Raw genomic sequence first — 27,231 nt, forward strand, 5'->3', positions numbered from 1 at the left:
CATCCCGCACTTCATGGAAAAAGCAAGCGAGACACTACCACCCCGAAAGTTCAGAGGAGCAGTATCCCCGATTGATTCCCAAAGCATCACTCCTTTTTACCCGCTAATCTATGCCGATATTTTCGACGCCAGTTCTCCTGTGCAAGCAAGAGGAACACAAGTTGAAGGACTTGGCCGTTTTCAAATCTTAGTGAATTTAAGTTATTCCATGAGTACCTACTCCTTCGCAATAAGTACTGGCACAAAAAATCACCCTCCAAGTTCCGCTCAAGCTTTAGAATTGCCGTTTGTCGAAACATCGAAGACATGCGGAGCGCCATGGCAAATGAGCAACCAGGAATGGAAACCACCACTTCTACTTCAGCGCAATCATATTTCAGAACCAGTAATGGGTCTCCGCGAGTCACGGCTTGGCAGACCCTGGGAAACGTGGTCCACAGGAGGGCGAGGCGAAGTCATGGCGACACCAGATAGTGCACCCGGAACTAGGGCTCTAAAGCTCGGCAACAAAAAGCATGTCCCCCGGCTTCAGCTAAGTCAACAAGCTGGAGATTTTCATCCCGACTTGCCTACTCCAGAGCGCTGAAATTCGTGATCAATTTCAGCCTAGCCAGGGCCGCAGAATCTCGCCGAGTATGACTGGCTGAGCGTCATAACTTTAACTACTGGGGCCCAGGAGCTAGAACTGCCCTTCATCGTCGATATATTTCCCCTCAGTGTATCTGTTGTTCATCCCTCCCCTTTATAAAGTACTATGCGGAACTTGGCTCATATTCATCACTCATATCCCATTCATCGACTTGTTGAAACCGAGACCCCAATCGACCACTGCCCTCGATGGCTACACCAGCGACGCTGGCGTCGCCGCCACCATTGTACATCCCGATGACGACTAGCGCAAGAGACTCGCTCATAGCTATCTGCTTTCTATGGGCGGTTTTTGCAGCAGTAGTGTTTGCTAGACTCTGGGGCAGATACCATGGAATTGGCGTTGGCGGAGATGACATCTTGGCTTTGGCTGCTTGCGTGAGTTACGATTGATAGTGACTGCGTCTCGCACTTGGCCTAACAGGTATAACAGCTTCTATCAGGCAGTACAATAGGAATGAATGCAGCAGGTAGGTTATGAGATGGCTCTCCAGTCTGGTGGCATAGAATACTGACTGACACCGCAGTATTCACGTCTGGTGTCGGGTACAACTTCGATCCTGACTCTGAGGTGTATCCAAAATGTGAGTGAATGTTCTAAGACGACTAGTATCCTTCCAAGAAGCAGTCAGCAACCCCAAAGGTGTCATTGGACTTACGATCGTCGCTTTGAATTTTCCGGCGCTGATCATGTTGGACAGTGCTCAACAACATGCAGTTCATCTTGAAGGTAAGAATAGTATCTACCCTGAAAGCGAGACTTTCTCTCAAACTCTCCACGCTATGAACCATACCTGATTAAGAATGCACTAGACGACGTTTGCTTTCACACTTATCTACCTTTGGTCACTGGCGTCCTTGAAGCTCAGTCAGCTCTGGTTCTATTACAGAGCCTTTTCTGTTCAACTCAAGTGGTGGATCTTCCTTATTGGCAGCGTTGTCATTGCATGGGCTTTGGTCTTCACCTTCGTCTTCATCTTCCTCTGTGATCCGATTTCCCAACAATGGACGGTGCAGCGAATCGGGCACTGCATGGACCAGATCTTGGTGCTCAAGTGCATTATCATGACAAACGTTATCACCGACCTATTCATTGTAATTCTACCTATCTGGACTGTCTGGCAATTACAAATGCGGAAAACCGAAAAGCTTGCTGTCATTGCCTGCTTCGCTCTCGGCTTAGCGTGAGTCGATCCACCTGGTCTCTTTAATACTGCTATCGATGACTCGGTGAACTGATATAGCGAAGATGCTGTGTGATTGGCGTTGTTCGATTCTGGCAGATCTATGTTATCGATCTCATTGGCAATCTGACTGGCACTTCCTTGACGACATTCATGCTCTGCACAGTTGAGCTCATGCTTGCAGGTCTTTGTATCAACATCCCTATGCTTCGACCCTTCTACCTCAGATGGAGAGCCAAGTACAAGTCCTCTTCGCTAGAAAATTCCAATAGCCAGAGCGCATTCAACAAGGGATCGCGGAGTGGGCAGATTAAGGTGCAACCCAAACCTGGCCAGTACACAGCATGGATAGAACTGGTTAGTTGTCAACTCTTCTAATGGCATTCAAGCCGCCTATAAAGTCCTGGGAGAGATTCGCTGACGGTCCAAGAATGACAAGGAGCACGAGACGGGCAGCAATGACGATGGCGATTCCGAACGAAAACTGACAAGAGAGCAAACCAATACTGCGATACACGTACATACCAACTGGAAAGTTACACGAGAATGAAGCATGGATAACGGAAGAGCTGGAGAAAGCCTGATTGAGTACTGCCTCGGGCCAGACCTGGGTGCCAATTAGAAGGCGAGAGTCATCAGGATATTCATGCTGGATGCGTGCCGATTATAGATACGTTGCGCAAGACGGACGTCAAGAAGCAGGGTTCGTTGTTTAGGTATGCTAGAATCACGATAAAGAAAGTTCGACTCCGACCACATTCAGATTACCGATAAGCAAGGGAAGGTGGAGAGTTGGAACGCCACCTTGTCTCCGAGTTTTGGCTAATGTAATCGCTTACGCATGTCTACTCTCACGGGCCCTTCTTGAGCCCTCTGTATCAAGCCTTAGCTTGGCTGACTACTTAATCTTGCTACCTGCTCTTCTCTGCTTTCGCTGTTCACGTCGAAATAGGCTAAGTGTGCCATTAGACTGATGACATTGAGAAGAAATGAGAGTGTGATGACAGAACTTACGCTTCTCTCCAAATACGGTTGTTCTGATACCCTTACGCGGTTCTTGGTAAGTCCCCGGGATAACACGGTGAATTGTACATCTGAGAAGGGTGAGCTTGGGACGAGAGCACGTGAAAGAGGGCCTAACTCGATTACGTCCAACTTACCTATTATCCCACATGGCCACGCTGCCCACCTCCCACTTCCACCGAACAGCATGGTCGTCGGCAGAGTGGATGTGGTACGAAAAAAAGTCCAAAAGTTTGTCAGACTCGTACTTTTTGAGCTCAGCAAAGGCGGTTACAAAGCCTGGATTGACATTCAGCGCCTTGAGACCGGAGACTGGATGGGTTCTAACAGCTGGATGGTGTGAATCAAGGGGAGGGCGGTTTGGGCCAGTACCCCATAGGTCCAAGATTGTGTCATATTGTAGCCGTGAGGTGTGTACTGCGTGCAGTCCGTCAACAAACTTTTTCATGGCGTCGCTGAGAGCGTCATAAAGTCCGTATTGAGAGACCCAGGCAGTGTCACCGCCGACGTTGGGGTGTTCCTCCATGCGCAACAAGGAGTAGGATGGCGGGTTGATCTCAAAGGACGTGTCGGCGTGGAAGTCTCCAGAGGGCCAAGATGTGTACTTGAGTATTTCACGGTGATCCTCGCGACTGCCATTGATAACAACATACTTCCCATTCTTCTGCGCGGGATGACGGTCGAGAGTGCCGTAATGCTCGAATAGCTTGACCTGACCCTCAGTTGTCAGGTCCTGGTTCCGAAAGAAGACAACCCCGCGCTCAGTAACAAGAAGTGCGAGTTCATCCAGTTGCTGTGCCGAAAGCTGTGACAACTGCACACCTTCTAAGACTGTGCCGATTGACTCTGTCAAATCAAGTCTCTTCGCTGCTGAAAGGAGGGATTTCTTCTCAGGATCGGCGAAGGATGCCCTGTCCTTCTCCGGAAATCTCTCCTCACGGACTGGCTCAAGAGGTACATGATCTTTGATCTTGGGATTGAAGTGCGGATGCAAGGAGATCGGAAAGCCCGAGTCTGGGGAGATATGCTTTCTAGATTCTAAATTTGACATGTTGAATATATGTATCCCTGGAAGAAGGCGGAAACTGGAATCAGCTGGATATCGTATGCGAGAGGTATATTTGTTGAAGCACAAGACCTCATCACTTTGACTATTAGTTCAACATTTCAATTTCCCCTCATTTCGTGCCATCGGGCACGTCAACATCTGAATATTGCGCGATCTGACCTTGAGATGAGACATGCCGGGCTGACTTCTGATTTGCGGGCGACGAGGAGGGTGCCTTGCGTTAGAGTGACATATAAGTTGGGCTTTTCCCGCGCTTCCTAGGTCGCCAACTAGACAATTCGTCAACTGCGTGCACCTGTAGTCCAGAAGAGCCTGGAAGAAATTGGTTAGTGTTCTCAATATCCAACAGCACATTTCTCATGCCCAAGGCTCACAACGCAAAAAGAGGTGGCCAGTTCATCTGAAGGTGACTTCCTCGAGATTGAAATTTGATCGGGAAACTAAACATGCATAGAAACATATCTTTTAATTTTCAGAGACCGCTTGATCTGGAGATATCGATTGTCTACCAAAGGTAAGGTAAGGTACCTGTGTCGGAACATGGCCGATGATCTGGTGCAAAGTAGCAGTGCGCATGCCTCGATAGTTGAAAAGTCGGCCGCTCCCGAGGAACCTGACCATCCGATTGGCACCGAAGACATTCGCAATTCCGAGAGCCGATTGCATCAGAATCTTACTTAAGCCTAGCTGCGTAGAGGGTGGATGCTTAAATGTGAGTTTGGAGCACTCTGAAGGGTCACTGTCGATGGCGTGAGCGATCCAAATGATGGCATCAACGAGAGAGTGGGTCATCTCAAATATCCAGACAGCAGACGACCGAGTGTCGGCCCAGAAGACATGTGGCAGCCTGAACACGATACGACAAATTGGCTCTGCGACGCGTGGTATTTGTTCAATTCTCCACGGAAATGCTGCGTTCATGACAACGTTCCGTCTGGTTAGAGCAAGAAGTCCGAGCCTGACAGCTGCAACATATGTGGGACGTCGAACAGCAAGGCGAGACCTAAATAGGTGAGCCGGGATCAATGAGGGGCAAGGTACCATTTTTGTTTCGGGAATGCCTTTTGGCAGAGTTTGCCGGGTATCCGTAGTTGTTCAAGAATATACAAAGGTTCAAGTGGTCATGTTGAGTTCATCCTTCGACGTATTGCTTTCGAGTCGACGTCTACGAAACCAACACGACCTACCATATTCCCTCAGTTCTTCACAATGCTAACCATAGTAGACGAAAAGCAAGTCAAGATGGTAGCCAAGAGCCCAGGAAGTCAGAGCGATGGCGAAAATCCCGATATCGACTGGAGTCCGGAGGAAGAGCGACAATTGGTGCGAAAGTAAGTTTGTCAACAGTCATACGCTCTTGGGCTTCGGATAACTAAAGCGAATTTCGGGACTTACAGAGTTGATTTGATTATCATGCCGCTGTTGATCCTCGCTTTCTTTGCTCTACAGCTCGACCGTGGCAACATGTATGAAGACTACCCAAGCATGATTGAGGTGAACTGCAACCATATCTGACCAAACGCAGTGGCAATGCCTTGACAGACTATTTCCTCAGAGATGTTGGTATCACACAGAACCAATTTAACGTTGGCCAACAGTTGTTATCTGCAGGCATCGTGATTCTGGAAGTCAGTAGATGGAACTGGAACATCCTAACTTAACCCAAACATCCAGCTGACATAACCCGTAGATACCAAGCAACCTAGTTCTTTACCGTATTGGACCAACGCTCTGGATTGGAGGACAGATTGTGGCCTGGTAATACTTTCTCAACCTTTCTAGGAAGACTGCAATAGCCTTACAGTGATACTGACAAGTGGACAGGGGATTAGTTGCGACCTTCCAAGCATTTCAAAAAGGGCTGGGAGCATACATGGTGACCCGAATACTCCTTGGGTAAGCCTGGATAGCTTCATCAAGCAATATCATCTGAAGAGAACTGATAAATCGTACATGTAGCCTTTGCGAGGCAGGGTTCATTCCTGCAGCTCTTTTCACGATGACGCGTTGGTATAAGAGAGATGAGACGAGCAAAAGGTTCTCGTGGTTCTTCATTGGTAACATGCTAGCTGCCGCATGCTCAGGCCTCATAGCGTACGGAATGTGAGTCGATCACAAACGATGAGTTCTCGTCAATCTCGAGCAAGAGCTGACAAAGTGTGTACCCTAAGCTTGCACATGAGAGGCATTGCTGAACTTGCTGGATGGCAGTGGCTTTTCATCGTAAGTTGGATTTGGCCTACGGGGAAAAGATTCTAGTCGGCAACAAAGAGGGCATTCGGAGAAAAACTAACGACTGATCACTAGCTTGAGGGAATTTTCACAATTTTAGTCGGCATCGCATTTTTCGCTTGCTTTCCCAATCAAGTCAACAACCCAATATCGATGCTCGGCTTTCGTTATTTCTCGGAACGGGAAGCCGAAATCTTGTATAAGAGAGTCATGATCGACGACCCGTCCAAGGCTCATTCGAAGCGCTCGGTTAGCTGGCCAGAGCTGAGATCAGCGGTACGTGTTGGACTCCCTAACCCGGGCGTCACCGACAGTTGGCTCACGTGAAATTAGTTGACGAACTGGAGACTCATCCCCCATGTTGTCTTCACTATCGCTGCCCTGGCACCATCTTCTACTCTGTCATCTTATGCACCCTCTCTTGTGAATTCAATGGGGTTCGAGAGATTGGAGTCCAATGCCATGGTTTCAATTGGCGCTTGGCTCTTGATTCCAATCAACCTCTTATGGGGGTTTACCGCGTATGCGCTTCTGCGCCAAGGTTATCACCATCAAAACAAAACAGAATGACTGATGTTTGCAGCGATAAAACGGGAGTTCGCGGTCCATGGGTGTTCCTAGGCTTATTCATATTCTGGGGCTTCAATGTTAGTTGATGTTTTATCATGTGCTTCTTCTTGGCGAAGCTCCCAGCTAATAATACACAGCTTGGCAACTATTTGCTAATAGATGCCGGCCGCAACGCGAGATTTGCCATGTTGACTCTGTCAACGGCATTCTCGTTTCCTTGGCGTAGGTTTGCATTCCCGTCTATAGTTGGTGAATCATGTAACTGATGCACACCGCAGATCCTGTCAATGGCGCTTGGGTTTCTGCCAACGCCAAGTCCGCCGGTGAACGTTCTATCACCATGGCCATACTCATCATGGCTGCCAATTGTTCAGGTATTGTTGGTAAGCAGCTATTCAGAGAAGAGGATGCACCGAAGTATCGCAACGGATGGACAGTTATAACAGGCCTCACTACTGCCGCCGCGGCTTGTGGTATTTGGGCCAATGTCCAGTACTACATTCTCAATAAGCGCAAGCTGAATCGGACGGGGCTCTCTTATCAGTATTGATGGGGATGCTGGCGAGAGAGTGGGGTGGCATGGTTTCGACCTCTGGGTAAGAAGGGGCTCAGGGGCATGGTCGGCGAATGATGGATATTGAGTAGGTAATTCGTCAATGCCAATGGCAAGCCTGGTTTCCCCACAGGCATTTGTAGATGGCGGGCGCCAGTTTGCTATTACACACGCTCGTTTTCGAATCGAGGGGCTCTACCTTTGCAAAGATCGGCCGGCAGAAATCCGTTGGGTGGACCAGGGCTTGAGCGTCCCTGAATCGTGGCTACCTCGAGCGGGCGCTGTGTCATCGAAACAATCGACGTAAATGGCAGAGTCATGACTTGTAAACACGCGTAGTGGGACTAGTCTGGGCAAAAGTCTGACCTGGAACACTTTGGATCAGATTAAGCCCGGGCAGAACTCATGTAATCAAATCTATCCGTCGATTAGTCCTATCAAGTTCTCTCGGCTCGTCATCGGCTCCGGTCTCCACGTCGCGCCATGCGTTTGAAGTTGAATTTCCTCATCCATCGCTCGCACAACTTTCCTGTAGTGGTCTGCGAGTGGCTGAGGATAGTCAGCAAGGTCTGGGATGGTCCATTGGTCGTAGCAAGCCCCATGCGTGTTGGCCGCAAAATAGGTCCCATGATGTCGGATGAACAAGAAGCAGAGATAGCAAAAGTACTTGGAGGCGCCTAGACATCTTGGCTTGTGCCAAGGGCTGTCAGATTTCTCCAAGTCATGATGTACAGACAGAATGACTTCTGCATGCACGTGGGTAGATTTTGCCCACGGCTGGTAGGCGAGAGTTAGAGGCACTGCCTCGTAAGGAGGCAAGAAAACGAGCTCAGCGCTGTGGAAGATCATTGGATGTGTGTGGGACAAACTAGTCAGAGTTTGACATATGCGATAGTAGGCTGCGATCTTTTCAAGCTGACGCAGAGTTTTGAGACAAGCCTGGATTTGCGCTGTTGCCCTTATGGCTTGTAAGCGTTCTAGGTAATTTGCGATAAGGGGCGACGCGCAAAGCTGGTAGCTAGACTGAGTGATTTCGACCAGCTTCTCGTGGTCGTCTGATTCCGTCTCAAAAGCTTCTAGCAGGGCGGCCATCTCCGAGAGTTCGCGCTCTAGCCTAGCCCGCGTGGTTGATTCTCTTTTGGAGTAAAGGAATTGTGAACGGTGGATGAGGTTGGCGAAGTCGGCATACAGGGGTTTCTTGTGAGTACGGGAGAGATAGGTTGGCTTCTTCCATTTGGCGGATCGAAGGCGGTTGAGAAGGCGAGCTTGATGATGCCGGATGACCAGGTCCAAGAGGCTATGTAAGGGCTTGGCAGGCGGCGGGGCAGAGAGTATTTGGAAAACAGAGCATAGGAAAGCCTGGGAGTTGGGCTCGATCGCATCTGCGGAGGCGATGGTGACCTTGAGGCTTGCTGCTGGGAGTGCTTGTTGATCTTGATTGGGGCCTCCATCGGGGCCTTCAGTTGCCATGCCGACTTTTATTCGACCTTCCTGGACAGTGGCAGCAGCAACGGACTGTGCTCCTTCTCCAACGGCGACAAGGTAGGCAATATCATCTGCCAGACGCTGCTCCGTGGAAATTGTCAACAGGCGGGGACGGGGATGTTTGAGTTGCTCTGCGGACTCTCGGTAGTGGGCATCCGTCACAATGGTCTCTGCAGAACCATCTGCAAGCACTTTAGCACGAGATTCCGCAGACCCATCTGAAGAAGTTGTCCATTGGGATGGGAGCGGGAAAGATTTGGCGTCAACAGGAACAGCATTGGTCAGCTTCTCCAACGTAATGACATGTTGGCGAAATACAGCCTCGGGGAGATCTCTCCAGATGGACGACGCAGACGAGGCAGTGACAGTTGGGCGGGGGTGGATAAGTCCGCTTGACTCGGGTACAAAGTCCGTCGGTAGCGCGTCGAGCAGAGGAGACAGGGAGAGCGACATGGATAATGAGGGCGGAAATATGTATGTGAGTGTGTGTGAGTGCGTATATCCGTATCCGTTTGTGTGAGTGTGAGAGTTTTGCCAAGGTCAGGTCAGGTCTGATGTGTTGTGTTGTTGAAGTTGAAAGGGTCTGGTGAGAGAGGATTCGGGCTTGGCGGACTGGGCTAGTCAAAGTCTGCAACCCGCTGAGCTGTGTTGTTCTCTTTGGATAACGTGAATGACTGTTGAGAAGCCTTGAGGTGTTTCTGGATTATGATTGCCCTCCTGACCTTTCTCCAAGTGGAAGAAGCCCGCCGCGCCAAGCCTAGATGTGGGAGGAGATTAAAAATTGGAATGATATTTTTCTCTCCAGAATTCTAGATTTCAGAAGGTCCACCCGCCCGCTGTACCCTGGTCTTGGGGCCTGGTCCGCCTGGAGTCCTGCACGGAAACCTTGGAGTCAAGGCCGATCAATGCAGCCAATTACGCGGCGGCCCTCATCTGTCGCAGTGCCGCAGTCCTGAATTTAGTGTGCCAAGACAAAAACGTTATTGCACGCTAGGGATCTCGGCAAGCTGCACTGGGCAGGCTATTCTTTGGACTTTGGATTCTGGAATTCTGGGACTGTATGTACCGTAAACAGCGAGAGAGCTGTTGATGGATTGATGGGATGAACGAGGATGAGACTAATCGAGTGTTGTAATGAGTGCAAGCTGAAAGTAAGTCCGAGTCTGTGAAGCCATTGTCAAGTATTCCTAGATTTGAGATGGAGCGTACCTACTTTACTTAGCTAAAGCATTTGCATATTGGTCTTCGCAAGCCTTGGCTGATGACGGAGTAGATGAAAGTTTCTTCCCATCCCAAGGATCGCTTGCTCTTCTTTCTTCTGATCTGAGAGATAAGCCGTGCGCATCAGGAGCCAGCGAGATCTTCTTGATCAATTTGGTTTATTCTGCTTCACATAGTCCCTACCACGTAGGTATACACAGCCGCAAGCAGTGAGTTTCGTCTCTTGTGAAGGTATCCGCAAGCATCAGGGGAAGACGAGGATCCAACAACGAACCAATGAGCGGATACGAGAATCCCAGGCGGCCCCCAGGCGCTATACAAGAGTGAGACACAAGCCGCTGGCGCATGTCAGTGCTCAGATGTGCCACCCGGTTCCTGTTCCAAGGTGTCGGTACGCCCGCTCCAACCCACGGAGAAACGGCGCCGCCATGCCCGATGAAGAATGTCGATTATGTCCCCGGGTCTTGGGAGGTCTTGGGAGGTCTTGGACAAGTCTTGGACTTTTCCTGGGCCATCGAGAAAACGCTGCAGCTATTCAATTGCCAAGACAGACCATTCGTGGCTGTTAAGATGGACCAAGATGGGTTGCGATGGCCTTGGCAACAGTCAACATCATGGTCTTGCGCTCCAGGCTCAAGCACAGGACCGCAGGTTCTCCGTACGGATAACTATGCTGTACACATGGCGGGCAAAGCGAGTTTCAGTCTTCGCCTACGTTTGCCGAACCAGGACACCGGTATGCTAAGGCCCAAAATGCTATAGTCTATCCGTAGGGCGTGGTGCAATGTCCATCCAAAACTGCCTACACAGTACACAAGAGTAAAGTCGCAAGGCAACGTGGCTGTGTGTCAAAAATGCATTCTGGGCACGTCCACGAGCGAACCCCTCCCCCTTCAGTCTTGGAGACTCTTGGCTCGCCATAGACCGACCTGCGGGTTCATCTCTTGCGGCGTAGGCTCCAATCAAAAGAGCCACAATGACCCAGGCGCATAGTTGCTCTGGGCCCTAAACTTTATCTTGACCAGCATCAACCAGGCAGAGCTCAGTTTACATGCGTCTACGCCGACCGCTTAGCCCTCACCTCAACTCACGATGGGCCTCTCTACATTTACCGCACCGAGTAAGGCGCGCGCTTTGGAAACCCGTAACCCTGCCCCCTAAACCTTGGCGTCAGCATCGTCGCATCACCGACGGTCCTAATTAGTAACCCCACCACTGTCACGGGCTGGCAGCTGCTCGTGCTCGTCACATCTTCCGAATTCCAGTCCCATCTTCTCCGCCCTACTCCTTCTCTGCCATGTGCGGTGTTCGCAAGTCCGCTACAGCGAGTTCGGACGATTTCATCACTAAGGAACACTTGCCTGAGCCTACCCCAGCGAGCGGCGGCTATTCTTGAACACGGCTGACAGAGGTTAATGAAGATGTGGCCACCGGTAAGGCGAGTCAGCCGCTCACGGACATGCGTCGGCGCCGAATGGGCTTCCTCGACGTTCTGTATTCGACGCCAAAGCTGAGTCTCTAGCATTGTTGAGTTGGAGCCCTTGGAGGGTCCTCTCATCACTCTTTTTCTTGGCTAACCTTCACCATCTACCATTTGGCCAAGACTAACATGTCTGCTCAATATCGCGGGATGTGGTGTTCACGCGGGATAACGCCGTGCTACCTCCACTGGCATTACGACGCCCTGCGCCAAGCGCTCGCCAGTTTGACTTTTTGATGACAACCTATACCGGGCAATCTTTCGGCGTCCTTCTCCAGTGGTCTTCGCGGCAGCGTTCGCGGTGCTTCTCTTGGACCTGGCTTCATCTGGACGTGGAGAGGCCCCCCTTCCGTTCTCGTGATGTGTTTCCCATGTCCTGACTCTTATCCCTGCCAGTATCCCCCCTGGTTCCGTCCGCGATTGATCATTGCCAAGCACGTGTTCGCAAAGAGGTCCGCCCCTTCCATCCTCAAGCAGATAGCTGGCAGAAGCCTGCCAAATCCTCAAAGGGGCTTGGATTTCTTGCGTCTTGACCAGGTAAACCTGCCAAGACGTTGCTTTCTACGCAGATTGGTGCCATCATGGCTCCATGAAATTTAATATCGCATCTCATTGTCATAGCTTCCCGCTCCTTACGATTAACTACCACTCTGCAGTACTGGCGTATATTTACCTTTAGATCTGCCGCTGTCTAATCTGATGTTTCAAAGAGTCACTCACATCTCATCTCATTCTCATCGAGAACCAGTCACTCTTTTATCATACTCTGCCTTACGATCGCTCCTCCTGCACAATCTCTATTCTCACCATGAAGTCTGCCACTCTACTCTCCCTCATGCCTGCAGTCGCCGCCTTCTGCCACCATGGAACTAGCCTTTTCAAGAAGGATCAACTTTTCAAAAGAGCTGATGGTACGTTCGGATTCGATGGTCTGAATGGCCCTCTCAATTGGCACTCCATCAGCTCCAATAACTCTGCCTGTGCTCTTGGCAGAAGCCAGTCTCCCATCAACGTTCAAGAGTCAAACACCAAGCAGGTTCAAGGCTCTACTATCACCTTCAGCCCGGACCAGCACCCTGAGGGGGGCGAACTCGAGAATCTCTCTGGATTCCTCGAGGTCCGCGCAAACGGCACCATGAAGAATGGTGGCAAGACCTACAACTTGCGTCAATTCCACTTCCACACCCCTAGCGAGCACCGTATCAACGGCGAACACTTCCCCCTCGAGGTTCACTTTGTTTGGGAAGCCGAGATTGGAAACGGTATGTGCTTGCTAACTTTGACTCCTCGCGATCCTGTCGGACATGGCTAATCGTCATCCAGGCTCCTCTCTCGCTGTTGTTGGCTTCCCCATTGAGGTCGCTGAAACTTCAGACCCTCTTCTGGCTGCCGTCTTCAAGAACGTCGACAAGGTCACCGAGTTCGGATCCCACGCTGCAACTGGGCCTCTGGACTTTACCAGCCTCGCTGAGCATATCTCAAAGAACACCATCTACCAGTATGTTCAATCCACCGACCCTTATAGCCCTCCCTGAGCTTCAATCTAACTTGTACCAAAGATACACAGGCTCTCTTACAACCCCTCCTTGTACCGAGTCGATTGCGTGGAACGTTGTTGGAAGCCCGATTCCCCTCGACATTGCGACCTACCTGAAGACGAAGAGCATCATGAAGTACAACGCCCGCTATACCCAGAACAGCCCTGGTGAAATGAACTTGTTGGAGAATGCATATGAGAGCCTCAAGAAGATTATCGAGAGTGGTCAAGGTACGAACTAGATTCACTAGACGATCTTCGCAATTGAACATATTTTCTTGTTGTTTCAGTGGGAACTATTAGCAAGTCAAAAACTTGACCAACGAAGGTGCTAAGCTTTCGAAGTTTGGAAACGATGTTCTTATAACAAGCAATGCCAAGTGAGACATGAAAGTCGCTAAACTTGGGTTCAGTCGCAGATCCCGTGGACGAAAGTCCGTGCAAGAAGGGCAAAAAGGGCGGGCGCAAAGACTAGGCCAATCGAACAATTAGCCATCGAAACCCCCGTCGACAAGTAAAGAACTTGGTTCATTTGTCAACAATCCACATTTCGACGTAAGGAATGTTGCATCGGACGCCAGGCATCGTTAAACCGAAGGTATTAAACGGACAATGGGCAGTGGGCACAATAGTAATTTATTGGAGGAGTACCCTTCAATACCGTGCCTCTCTACTTTTTCAGTCCAGAACGCTCATTCGCCTAGAACCCTTATATTTTAATGTACTCATAGGTGTTTAATAATTAAATCATGCACGGCTTTCCTCCGAGCTACCTAAAAATCGACTCAATAGCATCCATGCACCCGTTGAACATCTCCTCCAACATTTCGGCAAGAACCGGCTTGAAGCTTGGCTCTGTCCATTCAGATGCGCCCGACCAACTGAATTGTGTTTTGTCCTCGCTGATGGCTGTCAATCGCAGCGTTCCGCGGGGGTTCGTCGTGTTTGGGACGCCGTCAAGAATTAGGTAGGCGATGGTGTGTGTCTCAGGATCGGCTATCTCCAATCGCTCATGAACCACATGACCGTTGTTGAAAGTCATTGTGCGAACTGATCCAATACCGAATCCCTCAAGACTGGACTTGATCACGTTGGGAAACCAAAGCCTCTCAGAACCAAAGGCTGCAATTATTGCCCAAATGTCGGCGATTGGTGCGTCGATCACTCTCACAACTTCCTTCGTCTTGTCCTGTGCCATAGTGCCGGAACGGTCGGCAGTGAAAGATTTGAGATGAGGTTGAGTTTAACTTGAGGGGACAATGCTTTGATTAGATCAAAGAGATCAATATCTCCCTGAAAACATATTGCGTATGTGCGCCGGTAGATTTTCTCTTTTGAAGTCCGTTGCAGCCGGTGGGATATGATTAATCAAGCCTGTGGGATGCCCCTATAGCCCCGGTCGACGGCCGCGGGTTGCGACGGAGCGATCGCGGACGTCGCTGGCGGACTTGGCGCAGACGAGATCCGAGGTTCAAGCGCTAGGTTTCCTTCACGAAATGCTTGAACTGATATACTTATTCAAATTGACTCATGGTGAGCATCAATGAATGAGCTTCCTCAGTTACCTCTTTAAGGCACAAGAGAATCAGAAAAGCTCAACGGCACTCTCTGGTAAGTACCTGAAGCATGTCATTTTGTGAGTAGATACTACTGGCAACTGGTGAAAGTCGACACTATGTCAGAAGTCACAAAAATAACATACTGACAACGAACTGGGAACTATAAACATGATAAGAGGCATTTGTATCTGCCAACGCATACAATGCATCTTGTATCAATCTATCTCGGTGCCTGAGGGGTAATAACAATTTCCCCGGGTTCTCTCCTCTGATTTGCAGCATCCCAAGCCTCTTCCCAAGCATCCAACGAAAACGTTCTGACTGGGCCCATGCCAGCCCTGTCCCCAAGGGGCAAGACACCGCTTTCCACAAGTTTTATGAGTCGCTTCGTTTGTTCTGGAGTACTCATCATCGTGCCTTTGACTGTGAGCGCGCGAAAGAGTATGTCAACGTAGCCAAAGTTCACATCAGGCGGGGCACCGCCACTGAGACTAACGCGCGCCCCGATCCTGAGTGCCTCAAGGCAGCTCTTAAAGTGAGATGAGGATGCAGCCGTGGCCGGTGACATGTCCCAGAACGCGTCAGCTAGACCACCACACGCACTGCGTATAGTGTCGGCGTCCCGTGCAGTATCTCCGGTGATGGTCGCGAACGAGATGCGTGGGTTCATTGCGGCAAGCTTAGAGAGAATGTTGTGGTTGCGGCCAACAGCCACAACGCTTGCACCCAATGCTATGGCGAGGTGTACCGCAGCGGATCCGTGTCGACCAGTTGCTGGGGCGATGAGGATGGTATCTCCTGGTTTGATATCGATATCCGATAGCCCCCCAAAAGGAACAAGCATGCTAAACAGATGTGTCAAGTCCAGTATAGTATATCCCAGTCCACCATGGCTCTTATCCCCCAGTAAGCGGCTCTCGTCAAGAACATGACAATTCTCAATCGGTAGTTTGGCGTAGTCTGCGTATGTTCCATCCCGCCAATCTCCGCGAGACAGTTTGAAGCTTTCAGGAGTAAACCCTTCCATCATGGCTGAGACATAAAACCCACCCCCATCGCGTGCCTGAATGTAAGGATCAAAGAAAACAAGCTGGTCTTCCTTGAGGATGGTGACATCTGAAGAGATCTTAGACACCCTTCCAATAGCGGTATGCCCTGGGACGAAGGGAAAAGGCAGGGGATGTCCGCTCTTCGGGTCCCGATAGACTCTCGGCGAGTTGGCTCTGACAGTCGCAGCCAGAACGCGGATAACGACACTTCCGGGAGTCGCTTCAGGGATCGGGCGAATTTGCATTTCTGCCCTAAGGTTTGGCATGCCTTCCACATTCTGGAGAAAGACTGCGCGGTTTTGGATCGGCGGAGAGGAGGCCATGGCGAAGAAGGTTGATAAAGACTGCAGTGCTAATTTGGAGTGCGTACCAGTTTCAAAGAGACTCTATATATCGAGAGGTAGACGTAGGTAAAGCAGTAGTCTCGACTGATTTGAGCAAAATGTACTTCGTTTTAAACTAGACCAAAGCCTTCGTGGAGCGGAGTTGTTAATGCCGCGGAGAAGCATATCATGGCCTCACTATCACTCCGTACCTTACCTTACATGTCTGATAATTGTTCACCCAGACTGGTCCATGTAAGCTCAACTGCCACCACGCGGTGAAACGCTTGTGTCATACTTTAAAAGGGACCCCTTGGCAAAAATAAGCTACCATCACAATGAAGTGCTTGGCGGAGTTGTATATAGTGTACATGTATGAAAAAGCCCAGATGATTAGTGACCTGCGGAGTTGCTGGGTTCCAAAACCAGGCTGGTAAGATCAACTCCGCAGCCATTTTTGTCAAATTCCGCAGGGGAGACTCATGTTACAGCATGAGGCAGTATGCTCAAGCATACTCCTGTCGGTCGGCGAGGTATTCGTTCTGTCGCATTATATTGTACCACAGTGAGGCACTGCAAGGCGAACTGATGGCACCACTATTTGGGTGTCATCTTCGTCAATCCTTCCGTCCTGAATGTGAAGTAAAAATGTATGGAAATAAGCTTAGCTTGGGGGCGTTTCTTAGTTTTGATTATCTCCAAAGGTTTTCCGGACTGTCATTCACAGCATAAAGTCCTATGTGCTATTCCCGAGGCGGTTTTATCATTTTAAAGCTCAAGTCGACCGATTATGAAGTTTCGTCAATGACCATCAAGTATGGAGACACCTAATATTGCCAGCACCTGGAGTTGGGTGGAAATTTACTTACGTAAGCAGCTGATAATTCCGTCACCCCCTCATTACCTCAGGTAGTACGTTGTGGCTTTGATGCGCGCGTTTCTCTTTTCCTTTCAGCATGCCCAATGCCTGTTAATTCGTTTCAATGGCCAACGCTGCTTGCGCAATCAATACACTGTCCTCTTTTCTATCAAATGAGGAGATCAGAGATGTGAAAGGTCTCAACCAGTTCTTTCGTTCTCTCCCGGACCCTACTGCCCTGAGCAGCCTAGAACAGCACCAAGCGACCGATGTTATCGTTTTTTGTACCTCTTCGGTATTGTCACTTGCGGACGTGGTGTTCTCGGCTGTGACTACGAATGGATTAGAGTTAAGCGAGCAAATTTCCAAGTATATAAATGCCACGATTGTGTGCGATTGAGTACATCTTCTTGACCAAGTACTAATCCTGGTGTTTAGAGAGGGAAGAAACACCGTTCTGGTCTTGTGTGGCGGCATCGGTCACTCGACGCCATTTCTATATGAAGCGATCAAGAAGCATCCGGTCTACAACGTGCTTGCCGATGAAGTGCAAGGAAAGGCCGAATCGCGAGTACTGCAGCTCATAGCTGAGCGCTGGTACGGAGTCCAGACCCACGACGTCGGAACTGTGGAAGCAAAAATTCAACCAAATGATACGAACAAATTTTTGGTCGTAGTCGAAGACCGTTCTACAAATTGTGGAGGGAATGCAGCCGAGTCAAAACGAGTCCTCGAGGCCTGTGGGGTCTACTCACCGAGGTCTATTGTCATAGTGCAAGACCCAACAATGTCAAGGCGAACGGTAGCTACCTTCCAAAGGGCATATGAGGGACAAAGTGCCGTGTTGCCCCAAATGAAGAGCTGGCCCACGTTCACCCCTCAAGTAAGATTCATCGACACATCGAAGATCATCGTCGAGAAGGATGTCATGGCTCAACTTGTATTTGATGACGAGGAGTGCGCCTCTAAGACATTAGGTGGCATGTGGAGCATAGGCCGATTTGTTGACTTACTCATGGGGGAGATTCCTCGCCTCAGGGATGACGGAGAGGGCTATGGGCCCAAGGGGAAAGATTTTATAGTTCATGTGGCTATTCCAGAGAGTGTCGATGCTGCCTGGGCAATGCTTTACAACCTTATTGGGAAACAGAGTAGGAGCTGATGGAACGAACATGATTAACGGTAATAAATGCCACTGGAATTCTGTTGGCAATAATCATACTGCATTCAAGTTTGCATGAGAGCCTGAACGCCGAGGCAGAACAAGTGAACCACGTATATACTACTTAGGCTATCGTAATAAGCGAAACACATTTCAAGACCAGAAAGTCCTCCAAGTCTTACAAGCTGTTCACCAGGCAGCTTGCAAGACTCTCAAGACCACTCACCAGCGGCTTGGTTCTGAACACTGGCGGGTACTTTTGCGTCGATAGGAGTTGTCGAAAGAATACTACATAATAGATATCATGTTTTGCATGTTTTGGGACTATTCTAAGTAGCAATGTCTGCACACATGTCTCCCACCTGAGGTTTAACCAAACCTCGGGGGCTCTTCGAGAAATACTGAGGCTAATGCACAACGCACGTTGTGGGTTTGCTAAACCCATGAAACCAGACGAATGTGACATAGCACAATTATTCACTGCCATCGTTCAACCTCCAAAATCACATGGTGACCCTAGCCTGCTTGAAGTTGGTATTTGATTGGTATGTCGCATTAAGCACTACTTATGTTTCGCGTACCCAGCACCCCGCGAACCCTCTCATTGTCTTCGTTGGTTCCTTCCATTTCGAGTCCACGGCGTCCATGAGATATTGTGAGCAGTGCTCAGTGTGCCCAGGGCTAGTGACGATGGTGTCAATTGCAGCTCGCTCGTCGTAAAGAGCGTAAAATTGGCGTCGCCACATGATAGCGCAGTGGTTGATATGGTCTCGAATTGAAGTCCAGTAAAAGTCTCTTTCAGACATTTCATCAATGGTCAACTGCTGCGTCATGTTTTTATCCGCAAACGCACCCCAGCTAGCATCTTCTTGATATTCGTCGACCGAGTCCTTGTCAAAGCACTGAGCCGGGACCCAGTGATTCAACAGGACATCATATTTGCAGCCTTTGGCCCTTGCCTCTTTTGTTGTGTTGCCGCATGAGATTCTTTTTCTACCAGTGGTTATGTTGTGTCGTTGGCCAGTTCCGTACGAAGCTGATGACTGGGAAAGTGCAGCGTCTTGGGACGCAGTCGTCGCGGCTGGTGTCGGAAAGAAGAGAAAGAAGACCAGTATCCATACTAGCGATGTGCCTATGAGTACAAGAATATGGGAAAAAAGCGTCTTCCGCCGGGTTGATGGCCGGCTTGGTGATGTTGGCTCTTCGGTCGTTGGGTCGTCCGAGTATTTGAGAAATGGCTGATATTCGGGGGTTGAAGACATTCTGGGTGTGATGTTGCATGCAGATAGCTTGGTGGTCAGATGGAGCTTCAGTGTTCGACGCCGGCCTTATTTGCAAGGAAAACTCTCTATCTTTATTCAGCTGGTTGAACTATCCGTGCACTAGTTTCCTGCTGATATCTTCTGGAGAGGGCTGTGCGCAAACTCGCCTGTGACAAGTGTTGTTTTGGATTGCCACTCACTGCACCAGTATTGATAGTTGGCGCGCTTGGGGGGGCTGTTTCATCCGAACATTCACAATGTTGGCCTGACTTGATGTTTCAGCTATGCTTAAAGTCCATTGGGTGCTTCGATGTCTTGTGTCGCTGCGGCCCGCGCGATTGGATCATCGCTCCAGACTCGAAGCATGTCCTAACAATAAGGACAGTTATTTAAGCGCACTGTAAGATCAAGCTCATCCATGAACTTTCTTTGCGGGTTACGATCGACGCGGAAGAAAGGTTAATTTTGACCTGTTACAGGGAAGATCTTATAATTGGGAAGATCGTTTCGATTCCGAGGGACCCCAATTGTGCTTCTCCTGCACCGCGATCGCAGTAGCAATATTGTAATAACCTCTGTGAGTCGCAAGAAGGAGGAATCTTGTTTCTTACCCTAAGATCGTCTTATGCTGTCCTCACTCCAAGCTAGGCGTACTTACGTAGAAACGCCAGCGTCACGCGCCGTCCCAGCAATGACGAGTACCGCAGATAATGCTATTAAGTGTTTCCTATGTACCTTATGGCGATTCAGAGGTGTGAAACTGGAACAATACAAAGCATTGTCTTGAGGATTAAGCATTATGCTTTAATGATAGTACTCACCGTGCTAATCTACCTTTCTCTTTTTCCTCTGGCATCTATAGCCTTTTAATAAATGATAATCTTTTAAGTATGTGCAGATAAATTGCGATTGTGTGAAGAATCCTTTAGTAGGGAGGGAACTAATGCATGGTAAAAGACTCCTAGTTGAATCACGGTAGTCAAAGCATATCAAGACACACCAAGGTCAAATCAAAAAGAAGTTATAAGCTGAACGAATATTCATTTACTCCCTCGATCAGATGAACTAACATCTTATAGGTCCAAAGAATTGCTAGACTTCATTCGTTCTTTGAAACTTTGTAAATAAGACGTACAACATCATCACTGCTAATCATTAGTCTTATTACTTATTTGCATCATAGGCACGCTGCACCTCTCATTTGAGGAAAGCTTCTTAGAGCGCTGCGACCATCTAGCTGTCTACTTCTGTAAGCACCTAGATCCCTTGGTTCTACATTCTACTTTCTCGTTGTCCACGATTAATCAGTCCATATGTCCATGCAATGAAGTTACAATATATATCGATCTTGGGCTCTGAGCAAAATACGGTATACTCTCAGCCTTGCACTACAAATCCTTTCAAGCTGCCATCCGCCCACTTGTCCACAACTTGTTCAAAAGCCACAGCCCCCATACTAAAGCCAACAGAGGGCTCCTTCGTCTTCTGCTCTTTCTTGGGATCCTTGTAGTCCATAAAGTACGTTGGGGTGCAGGATGCTACAGGGGCATACCACGGAGCGTAAGGCTTCAAGCTCTCCGTATAACTTTGCTCCGCCTCCTCGCTGACCTCGACTTCAACCCTATTGATATCGGAAGCATGATCGCAGGCAGTCTTGGCGATGTGAGCGACCAATCTGCATCCCACCGTGTACGGGTAGGTCGTGTTTGCCGAGGAGGTGGCACCCTTCGCGGTAAAGAAGAGTAGGTTGGGAAAGTCGTGTGTAGCCACGCCCATGAAGGTGGCGAATTTGTCGCTTTGCCATTTCTCCGTCAGATCGCGACCGTTGCGGCCCCGGATTGGCATGTTGAGTACTTGGGCTGGGTCTCCATCGACGGCAGTCGTCGTTGCGAAACCTGTCGCAAGTACGAGAACGTCAACCTCGTACTCTTTGACCAAGTCGCCCTTACCGACCAAAACACCTTTCTCAGTATAGCCAGAGATACCCTGACCATCAGTGTCAACGAGTGTGACGTTGGGACGGTTGAAAGACTTGAGGTAATCTTGGTGGAATGTCGGACGCTTGCACCAGCCGGGGTACCAGGCCTTCAGCTTTTCAGCTAGTTCCGGGTCGTCCACCTCACGCTCGACGTGCTTGCGGAGCTCAGTTGAGATCCCCGCGTCGAGTTCCAGCATCCGCTGGAGATGCTGAGGGACGTTTTCGGGGGTGATATCTTTCGCCCGGGGGCTCCCAATGAGTCCAGCGAAAGTGCGTGCATTACTCCATCCGTCTTTGAGGAGGTCATCGACAGGAGCTACCTCTGGGTGGTCGTTAAGAAACTTGTTGAGGTTTCTCATCCGATTAGCCTGCCAGCCTGGCCGGCCAGCTACAATGTCCCAGCTTTCCGGGGTCGTCTCGACTTGCTTTCTTGGTCCGCAGTATGAGGGCGTGCGTTGGAACACATAGAGGTGCTTCGACCATTTGGCCAGCTCGGGGACAGCCTGGACAGCCGTCGCGCCGGTACCAATGATACCCACTCTCTTGTTTTTGAGGTTAACCAATTCAGGTTGGGTCTGAGATCCGCCGGTGTATTCGTAGTTCCAACGAGCCGTGTGGAAGATTTCCCGATTCTTCACGAATACGCTGAGACCAGGAGCATCAGGTGCGCTAGGCGAGTAGAAGAGGCCGCCAGCGGGCATGAGAAATTGTGTCCGGACGACGAAATCGCCATTGAGATGCTGATATTTCGGGCCCATGTTGCGGCTCATTGTGACAATCCAACGCTTCTGGCCGTCGTCCCACTGAGCGCTCTTTGCCTTGGTACAGAACATACCCTTAATTCCATACTTTTTTGCGATCTGCTCAACGTTCTGACGGATCTCTTGACCCTTCGAGTAGCGATGCTTCGGAACGAATCCTGTCTCCTCCAGGAGTGGCAAGTAGCAATAGCCCTCAACATCGCAGGTCAGGCCCGGGTAGCGATTCCAGTACCAGGTGCCGCCAAAGCCGCCGGCCTCGTCTATGATGACAATGTCGGCCGGATTGAATCCAGCCGCGACCAACTGGTAGGCAAAAAGAATGCCGTTATGGCCGGCACCAAGGATCAGGAAACGGGTCTCGGAGCCATCACTCAAAGGCGGAGGTTCCTTGGCGAGGGTGTCGTAGTCGGCCCAAGGGTCACGACAAAAGTCATTCATCAAGGAACTAGTCCTAAAGTTGATGCGCTCTCCTTGATTGCCAGAGATGGCGATGAATCTCTTATCTCGCTCAGTTTTGTATTTGGTGGTAATTGAGTTGATAGCAGTCATCGTGAACTGTAGGGCCGAGAAGATGTAGATAAATTCTAGACTACGTTTGAAGGAATATGAAGTTTTTGTTTCTGGACGAGGATGATGATGCAGACCAGATCTCTTGTGATTTCATCACTTCGTGCTTCTCTTATAAGCTTCCATGCGGACTTTAGTGCTCTCTTCCACGGGAACTTCCACGGGAACTCGGAGCTGATGATATTGCGGGTGAAACGTTAATGTGCTCCCTTAACTCCATTTACAGCTGTGCTTTAGCCATATGACAAGTTATCAGTATCCACGCAACCCAAGGAGATCTGGCTCCTCGCGCAGCCGAACAAGCATATCGCTCTTTGAAAAGCCGAGAGTCTGTGCAGCAAGTTGTCGCAGTCGGATTTTCGATTCAAGCAGGACCAATCATATGTGGCGAAAAGCCGAGATTGAACCCACCTGCCGGACTGCGCACGACGAGGGGAAGTCTTCCCCTTTGTGATGTTCCGATAACCTTGTGCGGTGGAAAGTAGCTCGACCTATATCTCAACATGTTTAGTAAGTTGGGTCTGGATCTATGGTGTGTCCTTTCTAGCCGGAGCGGGCAGTAAATGGTGGCAGCGGTTTTGCCAAAGCGAACATGGGCGGCATTTGCGGACTAGCCCAGTTTTTCTGGGTGAAATATTCCAACACGCCTCAGATAAACGCGCCGGTGACGATTGATTTTGTTACGACTCAAGGTATTATACGCAGCAATGGACATATGGAGTGGGATAAAGTAGCTTTCATTGGCCTGATGAAGAGAATCAACAAAACCGAAGGGTATAGGGAGCTACCTCTAGAATCACGGGATAGCGCACGTGACGAGCCGCGCCTAGATTGCCAATCCTGTTCTTGTCTTGTGGCAGATTTTCGTTTAACCAGTCTCGTCATCCCGACGCCAAACGATTTGAGGCACCACCAGGCCCAGCGTGAGGATGCCCAACTTCCGTCGAAAGTCTTGTCACCAATGTAGGTCGTCGAAACTAGCCTGTGACCGGAAACAGCCCCGCTGCTCCCGGTGTGAGCAACGGAATTGGCCCTGCTGCTACTCCCCTATGTCCAAGACGACTTTTTACCTTGAAAAGGATTGTCGACAACTTCGGAGTCCACAGTTGTGCACTACTGGAAATATTTTTGGAGTATCGCCGCAAAATATTCCAAGCGTTGAGACGGCGATTGCAACTAGTATAAGGGAGCTTAATGATCGCCAAGTAGCTCGCGTTTTCGAGGCCACCGATACCATTGGTGATATCGGAGATTTTGAATGGGCTGCCGAGTCTGCGAACACTATCAATGACACGTCTTGGACCGATGATGTCCTGAGCAACTGTCCGAGGTTGACACCCACGGATCCGATAGCCGACATGAGTCCTGACATTGTTACCAATATAATTGCCGACATCAACACACAAATCTCGATCAGAGCCAATTTTGAGCTCAGCATGCTTGTCGACGTCACCCACCTACTTCGGCCGCGTAGACACAAAACTACGGAAGCCTCGCTCACCTCGAAAATGATGCTGGGAAATATGCGGAAGTATCCTGCAATGCTGATCAATGATCTCAATCTACCTCCTTTCATTAGCTCGCCGTGCTTTGGCGACGAGATTCTGTGCCAGCAGTCTGGAGTCCATCAATGTCTTCCGCAGCCATTAGCTACATGTGCTAGTATAGTTCGAATGTTTCCCAGAGACGGTCTTGGAGACAGATCTTTTGCATGGAAGACCATCTACATGGAGCAGCAAAAGCTTTTTCACGAGGTAGGTTGCATCTCATTCATCGAAGATGGGTCATGGCACCAGAAAAGGTTTTCAGACACTAATCACAATCATTGCAAAGCATGAGTCTTACGATAGGAAGAAATTAATTGCTGCCGTACAAGCCGTCACGTTGTATACCATACTCCATGTCGAAGATGTCGCATCTATCCCGGAGCACTATCTCAGATCAATCACTGTTACCTTGGGCGTATGTCTCTGTTGCGCGGCAGGTTTCATGCACGTTCATCGCTGACTTCACTTCAACGCTTGCTTGAATCTATAGACTATGACTTATACAATGATGCAGGCTCGAGATGAAGCCAATTATACGCAGCATCATAGCATTCCCAACCGGCACGAATGGATCATTAACGAAAGCGTAGGGAGGTTAGTCATATACATACCTTATGGCCGAATGAATGTGCTCTCTATTGACAAACCATTACCTCTACCTAGACTAATATGCTTTTGCTACGCATTAAATGAGCTCCTCAGCATAGCAATATGTCCTTCTTCCGGGCATGGTGGGGCGACGTGCAGAACTGTACACCTCCCGAGCACACGCAGCCTCTGGCTAGCTAAGGCAAATATCGAATGGCAGCAACAATATCTTGAACAACTATCGCAACGGGACTTCAAAGATAACCTTAAAGTTTCTCATCTTCGGGAGTACGCCCAGCGTGCGGAAGACACCTTACCTCTTGAGGGTTGGGTGGCGAATTTCGAAAATTGGTGTCTGAACCACGACGAATTGGGACAGTTCATCTGGATGGCAACGAAATTGGATCCCGTGTAGTATTTTCACTCATGTCTTCTATCGTCTGTAGTGTGGTCTTCTGAGCCACAACCCTGCAGTAGCAACATGGTCGGCGGGAAGAGCTTGGAGCCACGACGCATGCTTGCGACTCGTTCCATGGCGTTCGTTCACCATATAATCTTACTAGTGAAAGCCAACCTGAAAATGTGAGTGACGGCGCTTTGCCTAATGACCCTTATCGAACCCGGCTCGGGAGACTTCTGCACACATGGGATGGGAGACCGTACGAACCCCGACACAAGTTCAGAACATGCCCGCCATATCTGCCAGGCATGCAAAGCTTTGTGCGACTGTATGCAACCAATGAGACGTATTGTGTTCAATCGGCCCCTCGCGGGTGGTAGACTAGAGACTGACTTCCCATAGCTTCTTCAGCAATTATTTTGGTATCGGATCTTATAATCGCTTTCAGCTATCGAACTTCGAATCTCTTGACAAGACTATGAATAATTACCAAAGCCTTACCAAACGCCGCGAGATGCAGACATGGCTTTTAGGAAGCTATCCCACCGCGATTTGTAATAATCATCGATTATGTCATCGGATAATGACATCGACTAGGACTGTTGTAAGTTCTCGCAGCCTCAACTTCTGTTAACACACTCTTACGACTAGCTGGCTGTAATACTACTCATCATCGATGATCCACTCCTGGTTATTAGCCTCCTCCTCGTCAGTGACTTCCTCTTCGCCAATCACCTTCTCTTCGCTAATGACCTCCTCTTTGTGAGTGGCAACCTTTTCATTAGTGAAATCTTCCTCGTTAGTGACATCATCTTCCTCGGTGTTCGACTCTTCATCAGTGACTCCCCTTTTGTCAATGATTGCTATGCCTTCTCTCAGCGTATCCCACAACTGCGGAAAGTCCTCAAACTTCGCAATGTCTCGAAGCTGGAAGCGATTCACCACCCTTCAACGCTGGCATCACGCTCAATCAACATAGAGGCAATTTCCAACCTTCTCTTTTGTCAATTCACATAGTGTCTCGGCACCACAGTTCGTGCTCACAGCGTTATGCAACGCCGTAGGACCATCTTTCGACGATGATGAGTACCAGTGGCCATCAGCCACATTGCCAAAGGAGTCCGCGCTTGCATTGGCTTCCAAAACCTGTCGCACTATCAGTTGGGTGATTCCAGCACTACCGGCCATGGCTGCAAGATGGAGCGGGGTTCCAGTCCAAGGTATGCCAGGACAGCAACGACCATCCGCGTAGTAAATGTCTGGAAACCTCGAGGTTAAAGCCCCTGCGGACGCTTTGACTTGCAAGCTTTACGCTATAAGTTGGAAGCGTGAGTTTGTGCTTCTATAAACCGTACCTGCCTATAGCTGAATCGGAATGTGATTTACCCTCTTATCGCGAAGAAAATATACAGCATCATAAAGTAGGCAACTCTAATTATCCGATCTGGAGTTAGATAGCTCCGGCGAGTCTACAACTGTCTTCCTAGTTAAATTCCTCGAACGCGCCTGACGGAACTGCGAGGTCGTTTTTGACCCCAAGAGCAACCTCGATAGTCGCAGTGAACCTCTCTTTCACGCTTCAGACATTGATCAGCGGTTATTTACAAGGTGACAGCCGTGGCACAATAAGTAGTACCCGGCCCCGGTGCTTGACACATGCGCGAACTTCTCAGTTTCCTAGCAACCTTTCATCAAAAAGTCCCCGTTCCAAGTCGACTAAAAAAGGCAGAGGAACTCTTGTATTTCTATCCCGTTTAAAGACTAATCGATTGCTTAAAAGACCACGGACATGTGATTCTATAGAACTTGAGCGCCGGGAACGATTCCTCTGTATACTTCAATATCAGTTGGTAAGGTCTAAAGATGATTGGTAAAAGGCTTATCGCGAAACTTCGCATATAGTTACTTGGCTACATGTAAGAAAGTACGTGAGTTCAATAAAATTGTAAGAAGTTGGTATAGTACCCGATTTAGCAATGAACGGGTTCTCAGTGCTGTTGGAGCTTCGAAGCCATGGCAACGATCTTTTGAGTGACGCCTGGAGGACTCGGCCTCAGCTTTGGGTCTCAAAGTCCACATTAAACAGTCTGAGAACAATATGAAGGAAATAGAGAGTTCAGATTCGTTAGAGCTATGCAGCAAACATTCATCTGAATGTGCTTGTGGAGAAGACC

At 49.4% G+C, this 27,231-nt stretch overlaps 7 protein-coding genes across 7 annotated transcripts; 3 read left to right on the forward strand and 4 right to left on the reverse strand.

The window, feature by feature from the left end:
- Positions 1-2,988: 2,988 nt before the first annotated feature.
- Positions 2,989-3,906, reverse strand: N0V96_012051 (uncharacterized protein; the record flags this gene model as incomplete). Its single annotated transcript, XM_053197167.2, has 1 exon — positions 2,989-3,906. The coding sequence occupies one exon, from the start codon at positions 3,904-3,906 to the stop codon at positions 2,989-2,991; it is 918 nt and encodes a 305-aa protein (XP_053045474.2).
- Positions 3,907-5,166: 1,260 nt separating this feature from the next.
- On the forward strand, positions 5,167-5,607 carry N0V96_012052 (uncharacterized protein; the record flags this gene model as incomplete). The annotated part of the gene is made up of 4 exons (XM_053197168.2): positions 5,167-5,255; positions 5,322-5,390; positions 5,450-5,552; positions 5,599-5,607. 4 exons carry the CDS (start codon positions 5,167-5,169, stop codon positions 5,605-5,607), a joined length of 270 nt encoding a protein of 89 aa, XP_053045475.2.
- A 702-nt stretch (positions 5,608-6,309) lies between these two features.
- N0V96_012053 (uncharacterized protein) lies at positions 6,310-7,276 on the forward strand (the record flags this gene model as incomplete). The annotated part of the gene is made up of 4 exons (XM_065759482.1): positions 6,310-6,432; positions 6,864-6,948; positions 7,005-7,109; positions 7,173-7,276. The coding sequence occupies 4 exons, from the start codon at positions 6,310-6,312 to the stop codon at positions 7,274-7,276; spliced, it is 417 nt and encodes a 138-aa protein (XP_065611936.1).
- A 680-nt stretch (positions 7,277-7,956) lies between these two features.
- N0V96_012054 (uncharacterized protein) lies at positions 7,957-9,217 on the reverse strand (the record flags this gene model as incomplete). Its single annotated transcript, XM_065759483.1, has 2 exons — positions 7,957-8,056; positions 8,283-9,217. 2 exons carry the CDS (start codon positions 9,215-9,217, stop codon positions 7,957-7,959), a joined length of 1,035 nt encoding a protein of 344 aa, XP_065611937.1.
- A 3,056-nt stretch (positions 9,218-12,273) lies between these two features.
- On the forward strand, positions 12,274-13,244 carry N0V96_012055 (uncharacterized protein; the record flags this gene model as incomplete). Its single annotated transcript, XM_053197170.1, has 3 exons — positions 12,274-12,727; positions 12,789-12,963; positions 13,025-13,244. The coding sequence occupies 3 exons, from the start codon at positions 12,274-12,276 to the stop codon at positions 13,242-13,244; spliced, it is 849 nt and encodes a 282-aa protein (XP_053045477.1).
- A 7,349-nt stretch (positions 13,245-20,593) lies between these two features.
- Positions 20,594-22,504, reverse strand: N0V96_012056 (uncharacterized protein; the record flags this gene model as incomplete). Its single annotated transcript, XM_053197171.1, has 1 exon — positions 20,594-22,504. The coding sequence occupies one exon, from the start codon at positions 22,502-22,504 to the stop codon at positions 20,594-20,596; it is 1,911 nt and encodes a 636-aa protein (XP_053045478.1).
- A 3,216-nt stretch (positions 22,505-25,720) lies between these two features.
- On the reverse strand, positions 25,721-26,245 carry N0V96_012057 (uncharacterized protein; the record flags this gene model as incomplete). Its single annotated transcript, XM_065759484.1, has 2 exons — positions 25,721-25,984; positions 26,051-26,245. 2 exons carry the CDS (start codon positions 26,243-26,245, stop codon positions 25,721-25,723), a joined length of 459 nt encoding a protein of 152 aa, XP_065611938.1.
- Positions 26,246-27,231: the final 986 nt, after the last annotated feature.

This window comes from Colletotrichum fioriniae (genome assembly GCF_027942845.1).
Source record: "Colletotrichum fioriniae strain IMI 355084 chromosome Unknown scaffold_20, whole genome shotgun sequence".
Taxonomy (NCBI): domain Eukaryota; kingdom Fungi; phylum Ascomycota; class Sordariomycetes; order Glomerellales; family Glomerellaceae; genus Colletotrichum; species Colletotrichum fioriniae.